This window comes from Podarcis melisellensis (genome assembly GCF_964234715.1).
Source record: "Podarcis melisellensis genome assembly, chromosome: 1".
In the NCBI taxonomy this organism is placed as follows: Eukaryota; Metazoa; Chordata; class Lepidosauria; order Squamata; family Lacertidae; genus Podarcis; species Podarcis melisellensis.
Window position 1 is genome coordinate 34,654,634 of NC_138528.1, and position 18,319 is coordinate 34,672,952.

Here is an 18,319-nt window from a genome sequence, read left to right on the forward strand (position 1 = left end):
AAGATTCAGAAAAGGGCAATCAAAATGGTTAGGGGAATGGTGTAACTTCCTTATGAGGAAAGGTTGCCGCGTTTGGAACTTTTTAGTTTAGAGAAAAGCTGAGCAAGAGGTGATGTGATAGAAGTTTATAAAATTATGTATGGCATGGAGAAAGTGGATAAACATTGTACTCCCTCTCTCATAACACTAGAGCTCATCCGGTGAAGTTGAGTGTTAGAGGATTGATTAAGGTTGTTTGGTCCAATATGTCACATATCCTAAGACCCCCTCATCTGCTCCTTCTTAAATTTGCTTCTGCACAATGGTGCCTGCAAATTGTTATAGCTCTGCATCTACACATGAGATGTCATCTGGGGACTTAAGGGCCAGGTATTGTCTTTGTATACAATGGAGGAAAAGAAAGCAGAACAAAGTCTAACTGGGGAAGTTGGACTCCCTTTTGGAGGAACAGATTTGTGTTCACTGTTGCATCCAGAGTTGCAAACAAGTCGGTGTGCACTACCTGAAGCAAAGTGTACCGTTGTAAACTGTGGTTCCAAAAAGCTGTTAAAAGTAAAATAAAAATAAATATCAGGGCAGCCTGCTATTTACTGGCACAGAACGCAGATAAAAATATTCTTTTGTAATCAGATTAGCACATGAAAACAGTCCCTGTGCATAAGGGGAAAACACTTCTAAAAGACTTCTAGTGAGATATTGCCAAACGCAGCACTAATCAATTGGGACTGGCATGAATGTAAGAACCTAAGGGGACTAAGGGGCATTCTTTGATTCTTGCCACAATGTCAGCAGCTGGAAAATGCATCTCTTGTGTCCTGTTTGCCATGTTAAAAAACAATCCACTTTGGATTAAGTGCAATAGTCTCATCATCATAATACAAACAATAGTTAGAACACATTTGATTGCACTATTAGGACAATTAGGATGCAAGGATATTTTTGTGATTAATATCCAGTGGAGCCAGTTATTTATCATATGTGCAGAGAAAATCAACCTGGTGTATATTATTTTCCAACCATATATAGATGCTTTCTGGCTCAAAGTAGCCCCTCTCCAACCACATTTTTAAAATGGCAAGCTTTGTATTGGTATTTGAAGCCAAATGACATTATTTTCCTCAGGGCTCAATACAAGGCAGGGCTCAATCCACCTTTCTGGGACCTTTTGTAAAAGCCAGGAGCCAGACTTGGACCGTGCCAACTAAACAGCAAAGCTGAAAGGTGATCTGAGGACGCACAAACATATTTTCACTTCACCCTTTTACCACATGATAAACCCTTGCAAGCTGACAGGTTTCTGTTGGTTGTTTTCATGGACATAAGAAATCTCTGGCATTTCTACCATCAACAGTGGCCAAACCTGCATCAGAAATGGCACTTTGGCGCGAAAGGAGCTGTTCTATTTTAGCTGAACACACGAGGGTTGCAACAGTAGGAAACCATATTACTGCCTTAGTTGCGAAGTATGAACAAGTAGCAGACTTGCAGACTTGAACCATATTTGAGGTAATGCTGCTAAGGTTTAAAGAAGGGACTGATGTAAGTGGTGAGAGAAGAGAGAGGCAGGTCTTCTAAGGCCATCATTTCTGGAGGGATCTACCCGTTTAAGTTAATTGATCAGCACAGGGGTTAGATCAAAAGAAGTTTCCTAAAGGATTCAGGAGCCCCTACCCTGTTTTCCCACCCTCAAAATGTTTTTCAGGATCTTATTTAGTCAGCACTAGTAGAAGGTATCTTCCTCCATGGGGCTGAAAATGCCTCCAAGTGGGTTTGGAAATTTTGGAACAAGGGATTAACACATGGTGATGTTATATAGTATATATATAACTATATATATATATATACTATATAACATGGTGATGTATATATAGTACATTTTCTACGTTACTGCAACTAATAAACATTCCAGCACTGAACATTAACCCTAATGTGATGTACATATTTATATATTCTTCATTTTCTAGCAGCAAGATCTCTGGTCTCTATCATATCTGCATCTTAAAGGCCAGTGCGGTGTAGTAGTTCTAGCTATTCTAGGACCTGGGAGTCCAGGGTTCGGATCCCCACTCAGCCATGACAGGTGACCTTGGGCCAGTCACATTCTCTCAGCCTAACCTATCTCACAGGGTTGGTGTTGGGATAACCATGAGGAGGAGGAGTATGGGAACCACATATACCACCTTGAGCTGCTTGGAGGAAAGGCGGGATAGAAATGCAATAACAATAATAAATAAAACAACTTTTTTTTTAATGCAATGGCCAAGATGTTTGGGCAAATCTTCAGTGTTTGGTCTGCACATAGACTTAGGTGTCCTCATTATACATTCTTATATTGCCTATGCAGAACTGACCGGGACTGTATAAGTAAATAGATACTTATTAGAAACTGTATGCATTGCTTGCTTTTAAGCAGGATTCAGGTAAATGAGAGCCAATTCCAAATTTTCCCCAGTAAACTACATTTATTATGCCAGTTCTAATTATCATGCAATCTAGTGGTTTTAAGGCTTATGTTTTCCACACCACTGGGCATCACAAACATTAAAGCATTTTATACTGTAATTATACATCAATGTTTACACTTGGTTATACATATATACAGAAATTATTCACACCTTGCTATTTCCTTCCTTCAAACCAACATAATTTTACTATGAAAGCAGCTTTTTAATAAATGTTATAAGAAATACAGCAAGGCACAATTTTTAAAAATGTGGGTTTTTTTTCTGATTACCACCTCAAGAAGCATTGTAGAAAACCAAAATGTTGTACTTAATTCAGTAGAATGTTATCAGTTCTTAATATACAACACTGTGTAGTTGTTTCTTGAAGTGTTGCATAGATTAATCTTGTAAAATTAAAATGAAAGGATGCATTTGTATTTCTTTTGTGTAACTTCCACTGTGTTGATTCAAGAGCACGAGGGACTTTTCCTTTCGCTGCAATCAAATAAAATTCCCATTCTATAACATAAAATACTTTCAATAAACAATATGCATTATACACATAAAATATCAAATTTAATACATAAAATAGGAGAATAACTGACATTTACAATTCAGAAATGGTGACCCAGAATAATAATACATTCTGTGGAACTGCAAAATCATTTAAAAAAACCCCAAAAAGTTTGTGGCTGAAAAGTAAATACAAAGACATACACATTTGGAAGGGTAAGTTGTTAAGAGGTAGCTTGGGAAAGAAATCCATATGAAAGCAAATGGTTTTGTTACAAAGCAAAAGTGAAAATTGAAACAGGACCAGCATATGCATCCTGGTCACAAAACCAACATGGACAAATCACAGTTGGAAGGAAAATTTATCTTGGGAGTCAAGTGTAACAAAAGGCAGTGATACAATGGAATTAGAGGTCATCCCAGAGTTTAGAGGATGAGCCTGCACTTGAAATGCAGCCAAGTCTCTAAAAGAAAAAGAAAAAGGTAATAGCAGGTTACATGAAGTACATTTTCATTTACAAAACACAAGCCTGTTTCAGACCAACCAAAAATAGCTACTCCATGACCTCATACCAATGTACTTATATGCAAAAAAACAAGAAATGACAGGATACGAGCAACAATTTTTCACAGCCTGAGGTTTAAGTCACTATCAGAGAGATGTCTTTTTATTGATGTAGAAACCTCATTGATTTTTATAAAACAAGATTTAGTTTCAAAAGGCACAGGGGAAATAATCAAGCCTGACCTTTTCCCTCCATCCTGTCCTTTCAGGTGCCTGTGAACTTACCTCCTCTGCCTTTTGCAAGTGTACCAATCAATAGGAATGCATGACTCAATAAAGGCCAACCAACCAAAATAATCTCCAGCCCTAAACCCATTACATGGAAGTAAGTCCCATTAAAATCAGGGGAACTTACTTCCAAGTAATCTGTTTAGGCTTGGGGTGTAAGTAGGTTACACAAACTATTTAAGTTATCATTTATAGCTCCCTGAAGAATAAAACAAGCGAGTCAACAAAGTGAGAGGACTCATGCAAACAGTTTGTAAATATAAGATGCTGCATTAATATATTGTGAGAGCAATGAGTGCTTTTTCATTAGGTAGAACTTTCATGGCCTGGAGTTTAGGGTTAACCTATGCAACAAAGAGTCAAAGCTTATGATGAGGATTATGAAGAAATAACCGTCAGAATACAGCTAAGAGATTAGTACAAAGTACCTCTCTCAAGCATTTCCGAGGTGGCACTCCAGGCTTGCATTATATGCCTTCTAAATTAAGTGGAAATAGCTGCTTCTATCCAGGTACCTTCAGCTTTGATCTTATTTGCTGTAACTGACCTCTCTATTTTTATAGAAAATGGTGTTTGCACAAAATTGTATTAAAAAAAAAGCAAAGCACAGGCATGTGGTTTGAACTGGAACCTAATGCATCATTGGGAAGTTTGTAGCATGCCTGTTCTTAAAACTTGTAGTAGTGGGCTTTCAATTAAAAAAGCCTCACTCTAGGACTCTATGCATTTCAAACATCTAAACTTACATCGATATCAGGGAATTAAAAAACAACAACTGGTTGGCTAGTTGTGACTAATATGCATAAATTAACTTCAGTGGGTCTGAGTACAATTCAGTTACAACCCAGTATTTCTGCCTGGAATCAGGCATGCCGGAACAAATTTGCTGTGATATGTGATTGTCTGAGGATATATACTGAAATGAAGGATACAGAAAACCCCCCACATATGAACCGGAATCAGGCTCCCAATAGGGTGATCTTTGAGTGGGATCTGGCTTATGCAAATGCATTGCCTCCATAACTGTGCTCCATGTGTACAAATGGTGGCCAGTTCTAGCACTGTTGCAGGAAGAGAGGGGACTCTACCACAGGGAAGGGGAGACAGCTCAGTGGAAGAGCACATTCTTGCATGTAGAAGGTTCCACCTTCAATCTGTGGCATCTCCAGCTCAAAAGATGAAGTAGCAGGCAATGGGAAAGACTTCTGCCAGAGTCAGAGGAAACCATGCTAGACAAAGGGAACAAATATTCTGACTTGGTATAAGGTATCTTCCTATGTTCCTTAAAAAGTTCTACAGGTGGGGAGGGTCATGGATCATACTCAACGCAACAACAGAAGAGTGTGAGATCTCATCTGCTTTGTATATTTATTCTTTGGAAGCTTTCACCTCCATGAGGAAATTAAAAACAACAACAGTAGTGCAGTATTAAACCACACCAGATGACAGGATAGAATTATCACTCCTGATATAGAACTTTTCAAAGCTGCTATTTCTTTTGCTTAATGGTCAATTTTATAGCACGGTGCTAAAAGAATGAGATTACAACTTAGATACATTCAGTGGCAAAATAGATTTGCTCACAACAGCTTTATTCTGGCTTGCAGCTGGAGCAGAAATCATGTGAAATTAGTTGAGCTACGTTGGTAAATATGCATACTGTCACCTTTGCGAACTGAGTTTATTTTTAGGGTACACATATACCATAGATAATTTTTTCTCTTAAGTATCACAGCTCCACATAAAATCACACATTTTAATGAGCTTAGCAGCACAGGTGCTCCAGGAAAAAAAATAATGGTGTTTGCCATTTATCTTTCAAATTAAATAATGTGTTTTTAAATAGTAACTTTTTTCATAATACACTTATGGGAACAACATTTATCTGTCACATTTTAAGAGATGTATCAGTAATAAATGTAAATTACCTTTGGAAAATCAGTAATTAGGCTCATCAAAAAAATAAACAATCTGCCACCAAAAAGATAATCTTTAGCATAGTTAAGTATAATAACTGTTATTTGAATAAGTTAACAAATTAGGATAGATTGCCTCTAATTCATTTCCCATAGCATGAGAGATGAAGTTAAAGTATCGACTAAGCTCTTACAGTGGGGGGAAGGGACTTCTAGAATCCATTGAAAATACAGATACCAGAGCCTTCGGCAGAGAGTTTCCTTTCACTGTAACATAAACAGTACTCTGACCCAGAGTTCCCCAGCAAAATGCGCCTGGACTTCCACACATAAAGCCATCTTGAGGCTGCAATCCCACCAACAAGGGCAGTCTTAGTGATCTGCAGGTGTTGTTGGATTATGACTCCAAGTATTCCTGAACACTGGCAGTGATGGCTTGGGCTGATGAGGTTCTTAGTTCAACAATATCTGGAGGGCAGTATGTTGGCTAACCTTGCTATACAGACTAACCTGGGAGTATGCCCCATTGAACTCAGTGGGTCTTACTCGGAGTGAATGGGCAACGGTAGTTCACTTGAATGTTAACGTTATGCTGCTCATGCCTTTGCACAATTCACACAAGCGGGTGTTTTCAGAGGTTGAGCTGGCCATAGCAGCGACTGCACTGTCTCTTAATCTCAGGAGTTCACAAGCAGTTGCCGTGTTGGAATTTCTCCAGAATAAATGGTGCTTGTGTAAAAACTGCAAAACTGTTTTCGCTACACAGAGTGTTGTTAAAATACAGTGTGAATAAATAGTAGTGTTCTGATCACAGATAATGAGGTGGAAAAATGGGCCCGTGGGATGGTACTTTGTCAATGCTGGATAGCACAAGAAATGAAATAAGTTCACAGGAGCAGAGGTTGCACTGGAAATACCAATTTTCTATGGACATGTTCCCCAATCCAGCTCAATTTGCACTTTAAAAGGCATTTATGAAGTACTAAATTCAAATGGGGGTGCACATCAGGATGTGTATCCCAATGAAAGAAATTTAATGCATATAAAATATCCTCCTTTAGATATACATGTAGTTTATGCTCAGAGTTCCTGAACCAGCAAGTAATCCACACAGGGAACTCCGAAGCTGGACTAGGGCATATAACATAGATTTATCATCAAAACACTGTCTATCTTTGCAGAAACAAATGGTAAAAAGAGAAACCTGTGTTTGTCTTTGGCAGGGGAAAAAGAATCACAGAGACCTGTGGCACTTCAAAAATCATTATGTTTATTGTGACATAAGCTTTTGTAGTCCAAGAAATATTAAACCACAATAACAATAGAATCAGATTACATATGTCTACTCAAAAAATAAGCCTGTTGAGTTAAATGAGGCTTATTCCCAAACAAGCATGTATAGGATTGTAGCCCAAAGGTACTAGTCCTTAAACTGCCGCAGACTCTTTCAACACAATCCTTTGCAGAGTTAGGCCAATGAAATTAATATTCCTCTCTGCATTTGATCAGGGCGTTACTTGATTCCACTGTGGTAGAGTGTTATGTATATATCCCATGTTACAGAAATGGTAAACATTGTAGTTCTGTTGGAACTCTCATGAAATTGCTGTGAGTGCTTCTCCCTTAACTGTGTCATCCTCCTGTTGTTTCTACAGCTCAGGGCAATGGGGGTACAGGATCACATCATACTTGGGCACCTGCGAAAGATACCACTATCCTCTTCCAAGCTGCCCATACAGTACTTCAATAGAGAAGGGTCATTTTTCTATTTCAGTAGGGCAGTTTGCATTCCCATATAGCAATCACCGGAAAGGAATAGCTTTAGGTAGTGCAATTGCATGTGCTGTTCCTTTCTCCTGTCTTACATGTTTTCTCCAGGCATTTAAGAAACTGGCTAATCTAATGTGTGTGACAGAGCAGAGAACAGTAACAAGTGTACTTGCTGAGTTGCAGAGGGCTTCCACTTATGTAGGCTTCCTGTGTGATGTGGAACCCTGCTTTTTACAGTGATCTACATCACACAGGAAGCCTCCAAGTTACAGGAAACACTTCAATATAGACAGCCACAATCCAACTCACAGATGGGGATGGGGATGAGGGTGGGGGCCTAGTGCACTCATTGCTGTCCCCTGCACTCCGCAAATGTGTTAAGCCATTTTCCTGAATGCCTACAGAAGGCTGTAGTGAGTTGGGTAACCTAGAACCAAGAGAACAAGTGGAGATCCTCTCATCTTAACTTTCCTTCCCCATCAACAGAGGCAGGATCAGCTATATTCACCCTCATGGTGTGGACTAGTTTGCTGTCTCTGAGCAGAGTTACCCAGATAGGAAGCAAAGGGCTGTTGAGGAAAGCCCAGAATATACTAGGTGTAACGCTCAGTTTCTCCCATCTTCCTTTTCCCCAACATAGTGGGACAGTATTGCATCTCTTTTGAATCTGCTTCCACTGATAACTGCTGCATTGCAGAAAGAAGATTGCTACTGATTTCTCTTGGATTCATTGGGTAATTTTGCATAGTACAAATATCTGAGGAAATGCAACCAAGAAGTTTGAATCACACAAGGGCTAGTTCTTTTTCTTTTTTGAGCACAGATTGAGCCAAAGTACAAAATGAATGCTGTTCACATCAGCTGAAAATAGTATTTAACTAGTTGCTTTTCACAGGAAAGGAAATATGTGAAGTGATCAGCTAGGGACCAGCTCCTGCTTTTGTGAATCTTGACAAATAAAGGTAGTGATTTGAACGCATATTTGCCATTCTCAGCTGATGCTTGTTTATCTGAGTCTGTATCTGTATCTTAAACATAAAAGAAGTGGCCTGGAATGGTTTCTAATTCAAGAGACACAATGCTATGATCTATTCGAAAACTCTGAAAGGCCACACATTTCCTGCTTCATTATAGTCATGTCAGCAATAAGCAAAGCTCGTTGTGTTTAGTACCTACCTCTTTATGAAACAACGTGTGTGTCCATGGAGGAATACATTCTACCTCTGTGTATTTATGTGCCTTTCTTTGTGAAGATGCAGGAGGTTTTCTTCACATGTAAGAGTTTTAGTGTCCTGGTGCAAAACATCCTTCTCTTTCAAGTGATCAGGCGTTAATTGAATGGCTTCAGCTGAGGCCTTTATAGAGGAAGCAAAACCTTCTTCAGACCCTGCGATCCCAAGTGGCTCTCCGAGATGATTTTCTTTAGAGTTATTTGGGAAGGAATTCAAGACTGGACATTCATTAGGGATGTCCAGACTCAAAGATTCACTAGCATAACTTAAATTATCTGATATCATCTGGCTAAGAGAGCCAGGCATGCTGATGTCCATCTCCTCACTTAAGAAAGAAAAGCCACTACATTCAGCAGATGTTTTAGGTTCATCTGTTAAATCCAGGGCTTCGTATTTTACTTCCACTTCACTGTCAGGAAGATATCCCTGCTGTTCCACTCGTTCATCTTCAGGACAGGCTTCAAAAAAGCATTCAATATTTTCCGCAAAGTCTAGAGGGACTGGAGTGCTGGTCTTTTCTTCAACATATTTAGTTACCTCCCCACAGTCACTGTCATGAGAAGAAAGTGAGAGGTACGAATAAAAATCACCTTTTCTAAGTTGAATGGGCCTGTGAGAATGTTCTAGAACCTTTTCCCTGATCTGGGCTAATGAATGTGGAACAGCTGGTTCACTTTCAGGCTGAGACTTGTTCTTTAAGGCTGTTGAGGCCATGTCAATTATCTCCATCACAAAGTTGTGCACTGAACAATCCTCCTCATTTCTTTTATCAAAAGCAGCAGTTTCACAGCTACAACAGGAATCACTACAGCCAGCTGATGCATTTTCTTCTGCTTCATTTGATTTTAAAGATGCACAGCAATCTCCGCCATGTTCACTAATTCCTGTTCTGCTTTGTTGATCATTTGGCAGCGATTTTGGTAATGCCATATCTGAACTTTTCATATCCGAATCAAATTCTGTAAAAGGTTTGATAATAGAATGGCCTTCAAACTGAATATGTTTTTTATATTCTTTCTGAGAGCTGGATATTTTTGACAATTGAGCTGGCTCTTTACCATCCATATGTGAATCATCCGAACTATCAGTAAATGCTTCACAGATACAACATTCATTTTCACTTCCTTTACTAAGTGGGCTAACATTCATGGCAGCAGTTGAAATTTGAATATGTTCTTCTTCCTTTGGACTTTCTTGTGTAATAGTAAAATTTCCATTCTCCATGTCATCCACAAAGTGATCTTTGGAAACTTGAAAGCCATCATTTTTCATTTGCCTTTTTGTCCCTGACTCATCATGGCTCTCTGATGTGTTCTTACTGTTGCCATTATTTTTTGAAAGCTTGCGTATGGAATCATTCAAGAATTTTTCAATGCTCAATGAATCTTTTGCTTTCAAAGTCTCATTACTTCTTAAATTCTTACAGCCCTGGATTTCATCATCCAGATTGCACTTTCTCTTCTCCTTTGTCAGATTAAATTTTGGTCTGATCCAAGTGTAGAGTTCATTCTTTATGTAGTCAAGTCCTGAAATTAAATTGCAGTCTTCATAAATATCCTCATCAGTTGCAATACTAGAATCATCATCTTCATCTTTAATGCCTAGCTCTTCCTCAGTCAAGGTGAGAGTAGAACTTGATAGCAAATCACTATCATCTTCATCATCAGTGCAAGCGGAGGTACAGGAAACATTAACAATCATGCTAACGTTGACATCGCTCTCATCAGCTACCGACCGACTGAGGTGTTTTCTGAATGATGCATTTGAATCTGGTGCTTTATTTCTGTGCAGTACAATATCTTCAGAGCACAAAGACAGGTCATCACTGCTGCTTAGCTCAGTGAGAGAAGCCGGTGAATCTTCATTGATAGAAGACGCAATATCCAATGACAACTGGCCAGCCAAGGACATTCTTTGAGAAGTGCTTTGGAGTGTGATATCAGAGATGCTACGCTTTATTTTTTGGTCTAAAGGGCTCTGGATATTTTCTAGACGATTCAAAAGGTCTAAGGTCCTTTTGCTAAGTTCCCCAACTGAATCACTACTTCCACTTAGGTCTCCAGAGCCATTGCAACTAAAAAGATCTTCATTGCTTTTGTAGGGCGTCAGCCAACTCTCCAAGGATGTGCTACGATGAAGCCCATCCCCACTTCTAAAAACAGTTGAGCCAAACAACTCATTTGTCACCGAAAGGGAGTCTAAAGAAGAGCTATGAGATAAAGTTGGGCACAGCTTTGCATTTGTTGGGTCGCTCAGTTTCTTCAAATCCTCCACAAATTCACAGCGTTTGGGGTCTCCATCATCCAAGTTGGTTGAGAAAGCAATCTCATCTGTAGATACGAGTGGCTTGAACTCTAAAGGTTGATGTTCCGATTTCAAGGGGACTTTATCAAAATAAAAGCCATGAAGCAAACTACCCTGCTTATGTGCTTTTTCTGAGTTTGATTGTTTCATTATCATTGGTAGCTTGAATTTGGAACCCTGAAGGTATGAATAGTCATAAAATGTAAAGGCATTGTGTTTTCCTTGTTGCAACTCTTCTGAACCCTCAGAGCCCGGATGGGCGATGCTGCCCAGGCTTTTAGCTCTGTCGCTGGACTTGGACTGGGAAGTATTTAAGAAATTAAAATGGATCTCCCCATCCGCTTGCTTTAAATTTTGTTTTATCACATCAACTATATTCCCTAACTGGGAATCTGAAATGCTAGTCACCGAATTATCCTGCTTTCTATCAGTATCATTTTGCAAATGGACATCAGGATTTTGGATAGCTTCTGCCTCACTTCCATTGACTGTTTTATTCTGACTGTCAGAATGCCTACTTACATTTCCACTGTGATACATATAATTCTGTGGGCTTGTCAAAGTGGTCCTGCCCATTAGTTCTGGCAAATGTTTGGTTGGTGACAACAAAGAGTTCTTATTCACATGCTTCTTTAAAGTGTCCAAGTGTGTAAGTGTGGAGGATTTGGATGTCTTTTTCATTAGAGAGATATGATTTTCCCCTGATAGCTCTACATTGTGAAGGCTGTACACTTGGTAGACTTGTGGACCTGGAGATGCTGTAATGCTTGGGCTGCTGAGGCAATTTTCATGTACAGTGGGATTTTCCTCCTGTTTGGGACAGTCATTATTACCACATGCTTCATAGGGAGAGTTCAGTTTTGTGTCATCTTGCTTCAGTTCTTGATCAAGCTCATTGAATTCCTCATTAACGCTAATCAACGTATTACTTATATCCATTTCATCCCATTCTAGTGCATCTTCATTTGTACCATTCAGCTCCATTAAGCTTGGATCGATAACATTCAGGGATTCCTGTTAAAAACAGAGAAATAGAACAATCAGTTAAATCACAAACAGTACATCCCACCTCCATAACTGAAAGTCAATACATAGTTCCTTACTCCTTGTAAAAAGCCCATTTCTCATCAGTTTTGCTATGCTGCATAAAACAAGCGATAAATTACTGAAATACAATAAATAACAGTAAAGAGCAATAGGTAAAGTTCAGAGTGTGGACATAGAAAAGCTCATTCAGATTCTATCTAAGCTATGAAGTTCACTGGGCATTGGGCTGCTAAACTAGAAATCTAGCAATAGTGGTGAGTTCAACAGAATCCCTCATACCTGCTTAACCAAGGATGAACCACATTAAAAACAGCAGTTCCTTCTTTCTCTAGAATCTAGGGGTCACCATGCACCATAAACTCCAGCTCGTCTAAGCTTCAGCCTATTCTGCCTCGTCCAATTAGTGGCTCCCAAACTCAAGGTTGAGGCTGCTGGTATTGGATCTGGTGAGGTGCCAATCTGCAGTGTATTTCAAGGACTCAATTGTCTGTCTCACCACCCATAGCTACAAACAGGATCAGCACCACAAAGTCCTCAGGAAACTGGTGCTAGTTTTAGGATACCTAGGATTATCTGTGTAGAAGACAAGATGAGGTAGGGGTTTTTGTTTGTTTGTTACAATTGCAGTTGGAGAGCCAAGGTTAAACTTCCCCTACTGCATGCTGTGGTCCAACTCAATGCCCCTCCTGCCCACTACACAACCCAGTATGCTTCAAAGTAATAAATTTAGTGCCATATCTAGTTTGGCTTTTAGAGACAGGGAGTGACTATTCTAACTATAACCATGTAACAATCTGACAACGACAGAGGAGACTGTAGAATCCCCTTCATGCTCAGATACTAGGCCAGTACTGAACAGTCAACCCAATGTATAACCTACCATACATGTTTTTGGTTTGTAATACAATATGGTGGTAATAGTATAATGCTTCTCATGGCAGCCATGATGTCCTGAGCAACACCACACTAAAAGAGGAAGTCTCGGCATGATTGCTGATGTCCTGAGATATCTGTCAGTTTAGCCAGGAAGTCTTTCTTAAACAGAAGAGTGACCAGGACACCAACAGAATTGCTAGTATGCCCCCATTCCCCCAACATAAAATACTAACATTTCAGTCTGGCTTTATCAAGGGAATTTCCAATCTGGAGGCCAAATGCTACACAACCCAAACTGGAAGATGGACTTTGGGTTATGTACAATACACTGAGCATTAGTAACAACAATTATTCAAAAGATTATCTATTATCTGAATGTGAAAGCTTATCTGAATTGTAAATGTATGGGAGGCCAAGTGAAAAAGTAATATTTTAAAAGTCTATAGTATTTTAGATAGGGAAAATGCTTATATCCTGACTTTCTGCCTTAATATGAGGTTAGTCACCGCTATCCATTCCTCCTTGAGGAAGATGCAACAGAGCTCTTGCCACGTGCAAGAGCTCTACTAGAAGACTCTTTGTAAGCGATGGTGGTGGAAAAGAAAGGGTTTTTTTTTTTTTTTGCAGCCACCACAGTCATGGGGTAGACCCTTCAGCAGCCTTTAGTCAGTGTTCAGTTGGATTAGCTTTGCTATCACACCTAGTGGACATCTTGCCATTCATCACCTAAGCTCCACAGAAAACCGTTGAACTTAACCAGCAGGAAAGGACTCTCAGGAGTAATTACAGCAACTGCACAATCTATTTACCCATTCTAGAGGTGCAGGGGCGGAGGAAGGGGGCGGGGCGGGGGTCCGCACTGGGTGTCACCCCTCAGGGGGTGACAAAATACTGAGCGGCACTCACCGCGGGGCCTGCAGCACACCCAAGCCTCACATCTCTCCTGGGAGTGACGCGGTGGCTTCAGCACCCACAGGCTCCGTGCTGCCCAAATGGTCTGCCTGCCGCCTCCCCATAAGATGTAGGGCGTCTGAGTCGGAGGAGGCAGGCAGACTCCTTGGAAGCCCCACGAAGCGTCCTGTCCCAGGTTGCCCTGCCCCGTAGGCAGTTGGTCCTGCCCCTGGGCATGTGCGCCACCCCAGGCACCCAATCGGCTTGCTCCACCATTGCAGAGGTGTCTTCAAGGGATTTGCCAGCCAAGGCACCAGAAACATCCTGCTAAACTATCAGGAAACCACCTGGAGTTACCTTAGCATCTGCTTTGCGTTGCATGTGGAAGTTCTTCAGTTCAACCCCTGGCATTTCTAGGCTGGGCTAGGAATGTTGTCTGTCTGAAACCCCGGAGAGCTTCTGCTAGTCAGTGTGGACAGTACTGAGTTAGATGGACCTACTGTCTGACTCAGAATAAGCAGGTCTCTGTGGCTAACGCACCATCATGTTATCTGTCCCTGACACAGGAACTACACCAGGTTTCTAACACAAAACACCAAATTCAGAGTGTTCTGTATTATGTGGGTGGGGCCAGATATCAACTGAGACAGACTCGTGGTTGTGAGGGAGGCATGAAAATCATAAGCCACTCCCAACAAGGGACCTTAGCGTGGATGAGATTCCTGGGGACACCCAACCTGGGCGTTAATGTTCATCTGTTATACAAGTTCTTATAACAGCTCCTTTGTATAGAGTATACCCAACTCTGCTGAATTTTTATTTGAATTTCCATTTGTTTGCTTGCTGATAAAAGCAGTATTAATGACTGGTTAGTATGACTAATGAATGTGAAAGACTTTAGTTGTAAAAGCAATCCATCAGTCGTCTAATCAAATACTACATTAATTTCATATATTGCCTGTGCTGACATTGCTCTGGGAAACTGCTGAATAATGAAGCAAGACGGTAGGGGGAAAATTGTTGCCTTCCTATGAAATTGTCGGTTTTATGTATACAACATTTAAAGCTAATCTGATGAAGCCTTCCCCTCTTTTTTTTTTAGATGTATATTCAACTGTGAAAGAAAAGAAGATAGGCATTCCTTGGGGGGGAGGTCTTTTCAAAGGATGTGGTGCAATGCAATAGAAAAGATGGGAAATTGCTCCTATCCAATTTCCCCATCTGACCTTTTAACTGGACACTTTGCAGTAGATGGGACTGCATGACACATGAGATGTCTTCTAATTCTGGGATACTGGAATTCTATTGTTTAGTGAAGCAAAGCTCCAAAGGGCTATAAGTTCTTAAACCTTCTACATAAAACTTCCATGCATACAGAGACATCACTGAAGTTTTCTCCATATTTCAAAATGCATACCAAGAGTAACTAATGTCTTCTTTAAGATTTGAAGGGACAGGAAACTAGCTGCAGACTCCATAATTTTGTGAACCTGCAGAACCCACCCGCTTCTTAAATATAAAACGCTTGTCACTTTCTGGCAAGGAAGATAACATTGCTGCTGTAAATCAGCTTTTGCCTGCTTCATTTATTCTGCACATCATGCAGATTCCACAGCAGAACAGAAACAATGACATAACCTCAACTCATTTATTTTAATTGTGGGATCACTTATTTCAAAACTTACTTTTTGTCACTTAACTGCTCAGAGTTTTACATGGGAAATTAATTACAGTAGATCTATCCTGAGTAAAAATTTGTTGAACACCACCCACTGGGTTGTAGATCCCAGGATCTGATGAAAGAAAGGTTCTCCTCCTTCTGCAGCCAGCTGAAAATTTTCTCCATAGTGTTGAGCAAAGCGGGGGCTTCCAGAATGGTGTGGCAGGTTGCAGGTGGGACAAGGAATAGGTAAAAACTCCCTCTTCATGTAATAGTCCAATAAAGATGCTTTTATGTCTTGACAGAACAGACCTGTAGCATAAGCACCTCATATGCTTTTACAGGACAATTAATAAAGAGTTTGGTGGTTGGAGCAACTACCTTTTCTTTTGCTTACACTTGTTGTCAGCTCTGAACGACTGGATAAACCATTGTGGAAATGAAGCAAAATGAATGAAAGAAGCCATCCCCCACTTCTAAGAATGTATGAACCACAATGAAAAACAAAAATGATTTTGTATTTGAAAAATGCCAGCATGCCAGTTACTTCTTCTGAGGGAAGTAATCATGTTTACAGTGCCCGTTTCACCTCTGAAGCCCTCATATTTTTGTTCTAAATGGATCTCCTTGTGTTGCAGCCAAACAGAGAGCTATCCTCTTTGCACAACACCTACACCTCATCATTAATAAGCAGCAACTGCAAAAGGACATTCACGCTGCAACATTTTTGGGTCCACAAATGTGTATAAATACAGCGCTTTACTATGGCTCTCTAGAGGCAAGAGCAATTAGATTCATATACTTACTGTAATTAAAGTTAAAGCAGAAGCTAATTAGCAATGTTGTGTTTACTTTTCTTTAAAGAAAATAAAGATCCTAGAGTCAGACACACAATATATATATTTTTAAATTTCATGATTGAAGGTACCCACAACTATAATTCAGTCCTTATATTAGTTTCTTCGCTTGTTCATAGCCCTTCCTAGCATTTGTTGGTAGAAAATGTGATGGAAATCACTCTAGCTTTAAAGGGAAGTAGAGGAGTCATTTTTATGCTGTAAGATATGACAAGGTATATGTTCTACATTTTCCCACTAAATCAATTTTCTTATTCAAAATAATTAGCCTTTTGAGCTCTTGACAAAGCATGGCTCCAACCTTGTATTGAGCTTTAAGACAGGACAGTGGACTGTCTAGGTTCAGTGCTCTCTGTACTATACTAGTTGGGTTTCAGACAGGAGTCTTTCCTAGTCCAGGGATTAAGCTTTGGGCTTCCTTCATCTTAGTATGTGTTCCACCACCAAACTATGCCCACATCCTTGTGAAAGGTCAATTAAGAATGCTAGGGTCAGATGTCTGTAAACATAGTTGGATAGCACCATCAACCACAGCAGGGTGTCCACAACCCATGTGGTCTCAGTAAAGGATCTGATTTTGTGCAGCTAATAGTGATCCTTCATCCATTGCATTGAGGCGCATCTTATAATAAGAAACATAAAGATAAAAGGGCATTTGAGCAGCAACTGGGAATGCTGTGATGTTCAATATGCAACCTCGAGGAAGAGATAATCCCATTTCCTTGTCTATTTGGAAAGAATTTGATGGGCCATTAGCTGGGTTCCCTGTTCCATTGATTGCCCCTGCCCCACTCCTCAACATCCCCAATATCCACAGTTGAAAAAGCAAAGGCAGCTTAATTTTCAACTTATATTTCTTTCACATGAATCAAGAGAAAACCTGAATCACCTGAATCAAGAGAAACACCATTTATAGTATTGTAACCAGTGCTGGAGGAAGGGTAAGGTTATCAGACGTCCCCGTTTCCCGGGGACAGTCCCCGGATTTACAAATCAGTCCCCTGACAAAATCCATCTATTTAATAGGAAGTTGAAAAGCGTCCCTGGATTCATTGAAAGAAATCTGGTAACCTTAAGGAAGGGGGTGCGGGGTGTGTGGGTTGCCCCGGGTGTCATCACTGAAGGGTGTGTGTGTGACAAAATGACAAAAATATTAGTTTTAAATAATAATAATAATAATAAAATTGGGCTCATGAAACTTTTTAGTTCAGTCAACAAACGTAATGAAACGTGGCTGGCACTTGGTGCTGCACTGTGGGGGCCAGCCCTTACTGCGGGGCCTGCAGCATGCCCGAGCCACGTGTCTCTCCTAGGAGTGATGTGGTGGTTTGGGCGCCTGCAGGCTACACAGCGTGGGGCTTGTGTCTGCCCACTGCCTCTCTCTCAGCTGCTCTCCAGCTGACGGGGAGGCGGTGGAGAGGCTCAATGCAGTGCGCCCTGCCCCCATGGGTGCCTCGCCCCACCCCCAGCTGCAGGACGCACGTGCCGCACTGGGCACCCGAGCGGCTAGCTACACCACTGATTGTAACCCCCATTTAGCTAAAATGCAGCAACCCACCTTTGGCTAAAATGGAAGAATAGGGAGCTTCCTGTTTGATTGCAGAATTTGTTTGATACTCCTGTAAACTGATTTTTTAGGGGCACATGGAGCTGTACAAAAAAGGTATGGGTAGAAAACCCTTTTTGCATGAAAAGAACTCTGCTCATGCTTCTCTGATTCCAACTCATAATTTCTTGCAAGATACAGTTTGTCACCAGAATGATTCATTCCAGGGCTCCAAGCATAAAGGTCTGCACTGGGAATTATGTGGAGCGATGACAAAATCAATTTATCCACCTACTACCCTTTTTGGATCCTAGCCCATGCCAGAGACTCATTTGGTTAACCTTTAAAGCCCCTTGCAAATGTTCAAGGGAAGGAACTTTCAAAATTACCTACTGCAGAAAAAACACACACATGGATGTCCTGTTTAAAATTTTGGTCACTTAAACAATTCAAAGAAAATTTCACAATTT

The 18,319-nt window shown here is 40.4% G+C and overlaps 1 protein-coding gene across 3 annotated transcripts in view; it reads right to left on the reverse strand.

Annotated features, from left to right (window-relative positions):
• Positions 1 to 2,442: 2,442 nt before the first annotated feature.
• The window catches only part of AKAP6 (A-kinase anchoring protein 6), a 243,498-nt gene continuing 227,621 nt past the window's right edge, over positions 2,443 to 18,319 (reverse strand). For all 3 annotated transcript variants that reach the window (XM_081888749.1, XM_081888748.1, XM_081888747.1), the window contains exons 13-14: positions 8,613 to 11,986; positions 2,443 to 3,421 (exon numbers count right to left, since the gene is read on the reverse strand). In XM_081888749.1, the coding sequence (XP_081744875.1) occupies positions 8,654 to 11,986 (3,333 nt within the window). In that variant the 3' untranslated portion in view covers positions 2,443 to 3,421; positions 8,613 to 8,653. The remainder of the gene's footprint in view (positions 3,422 to 8,612; positions 11,987 to 18,319) is intronic.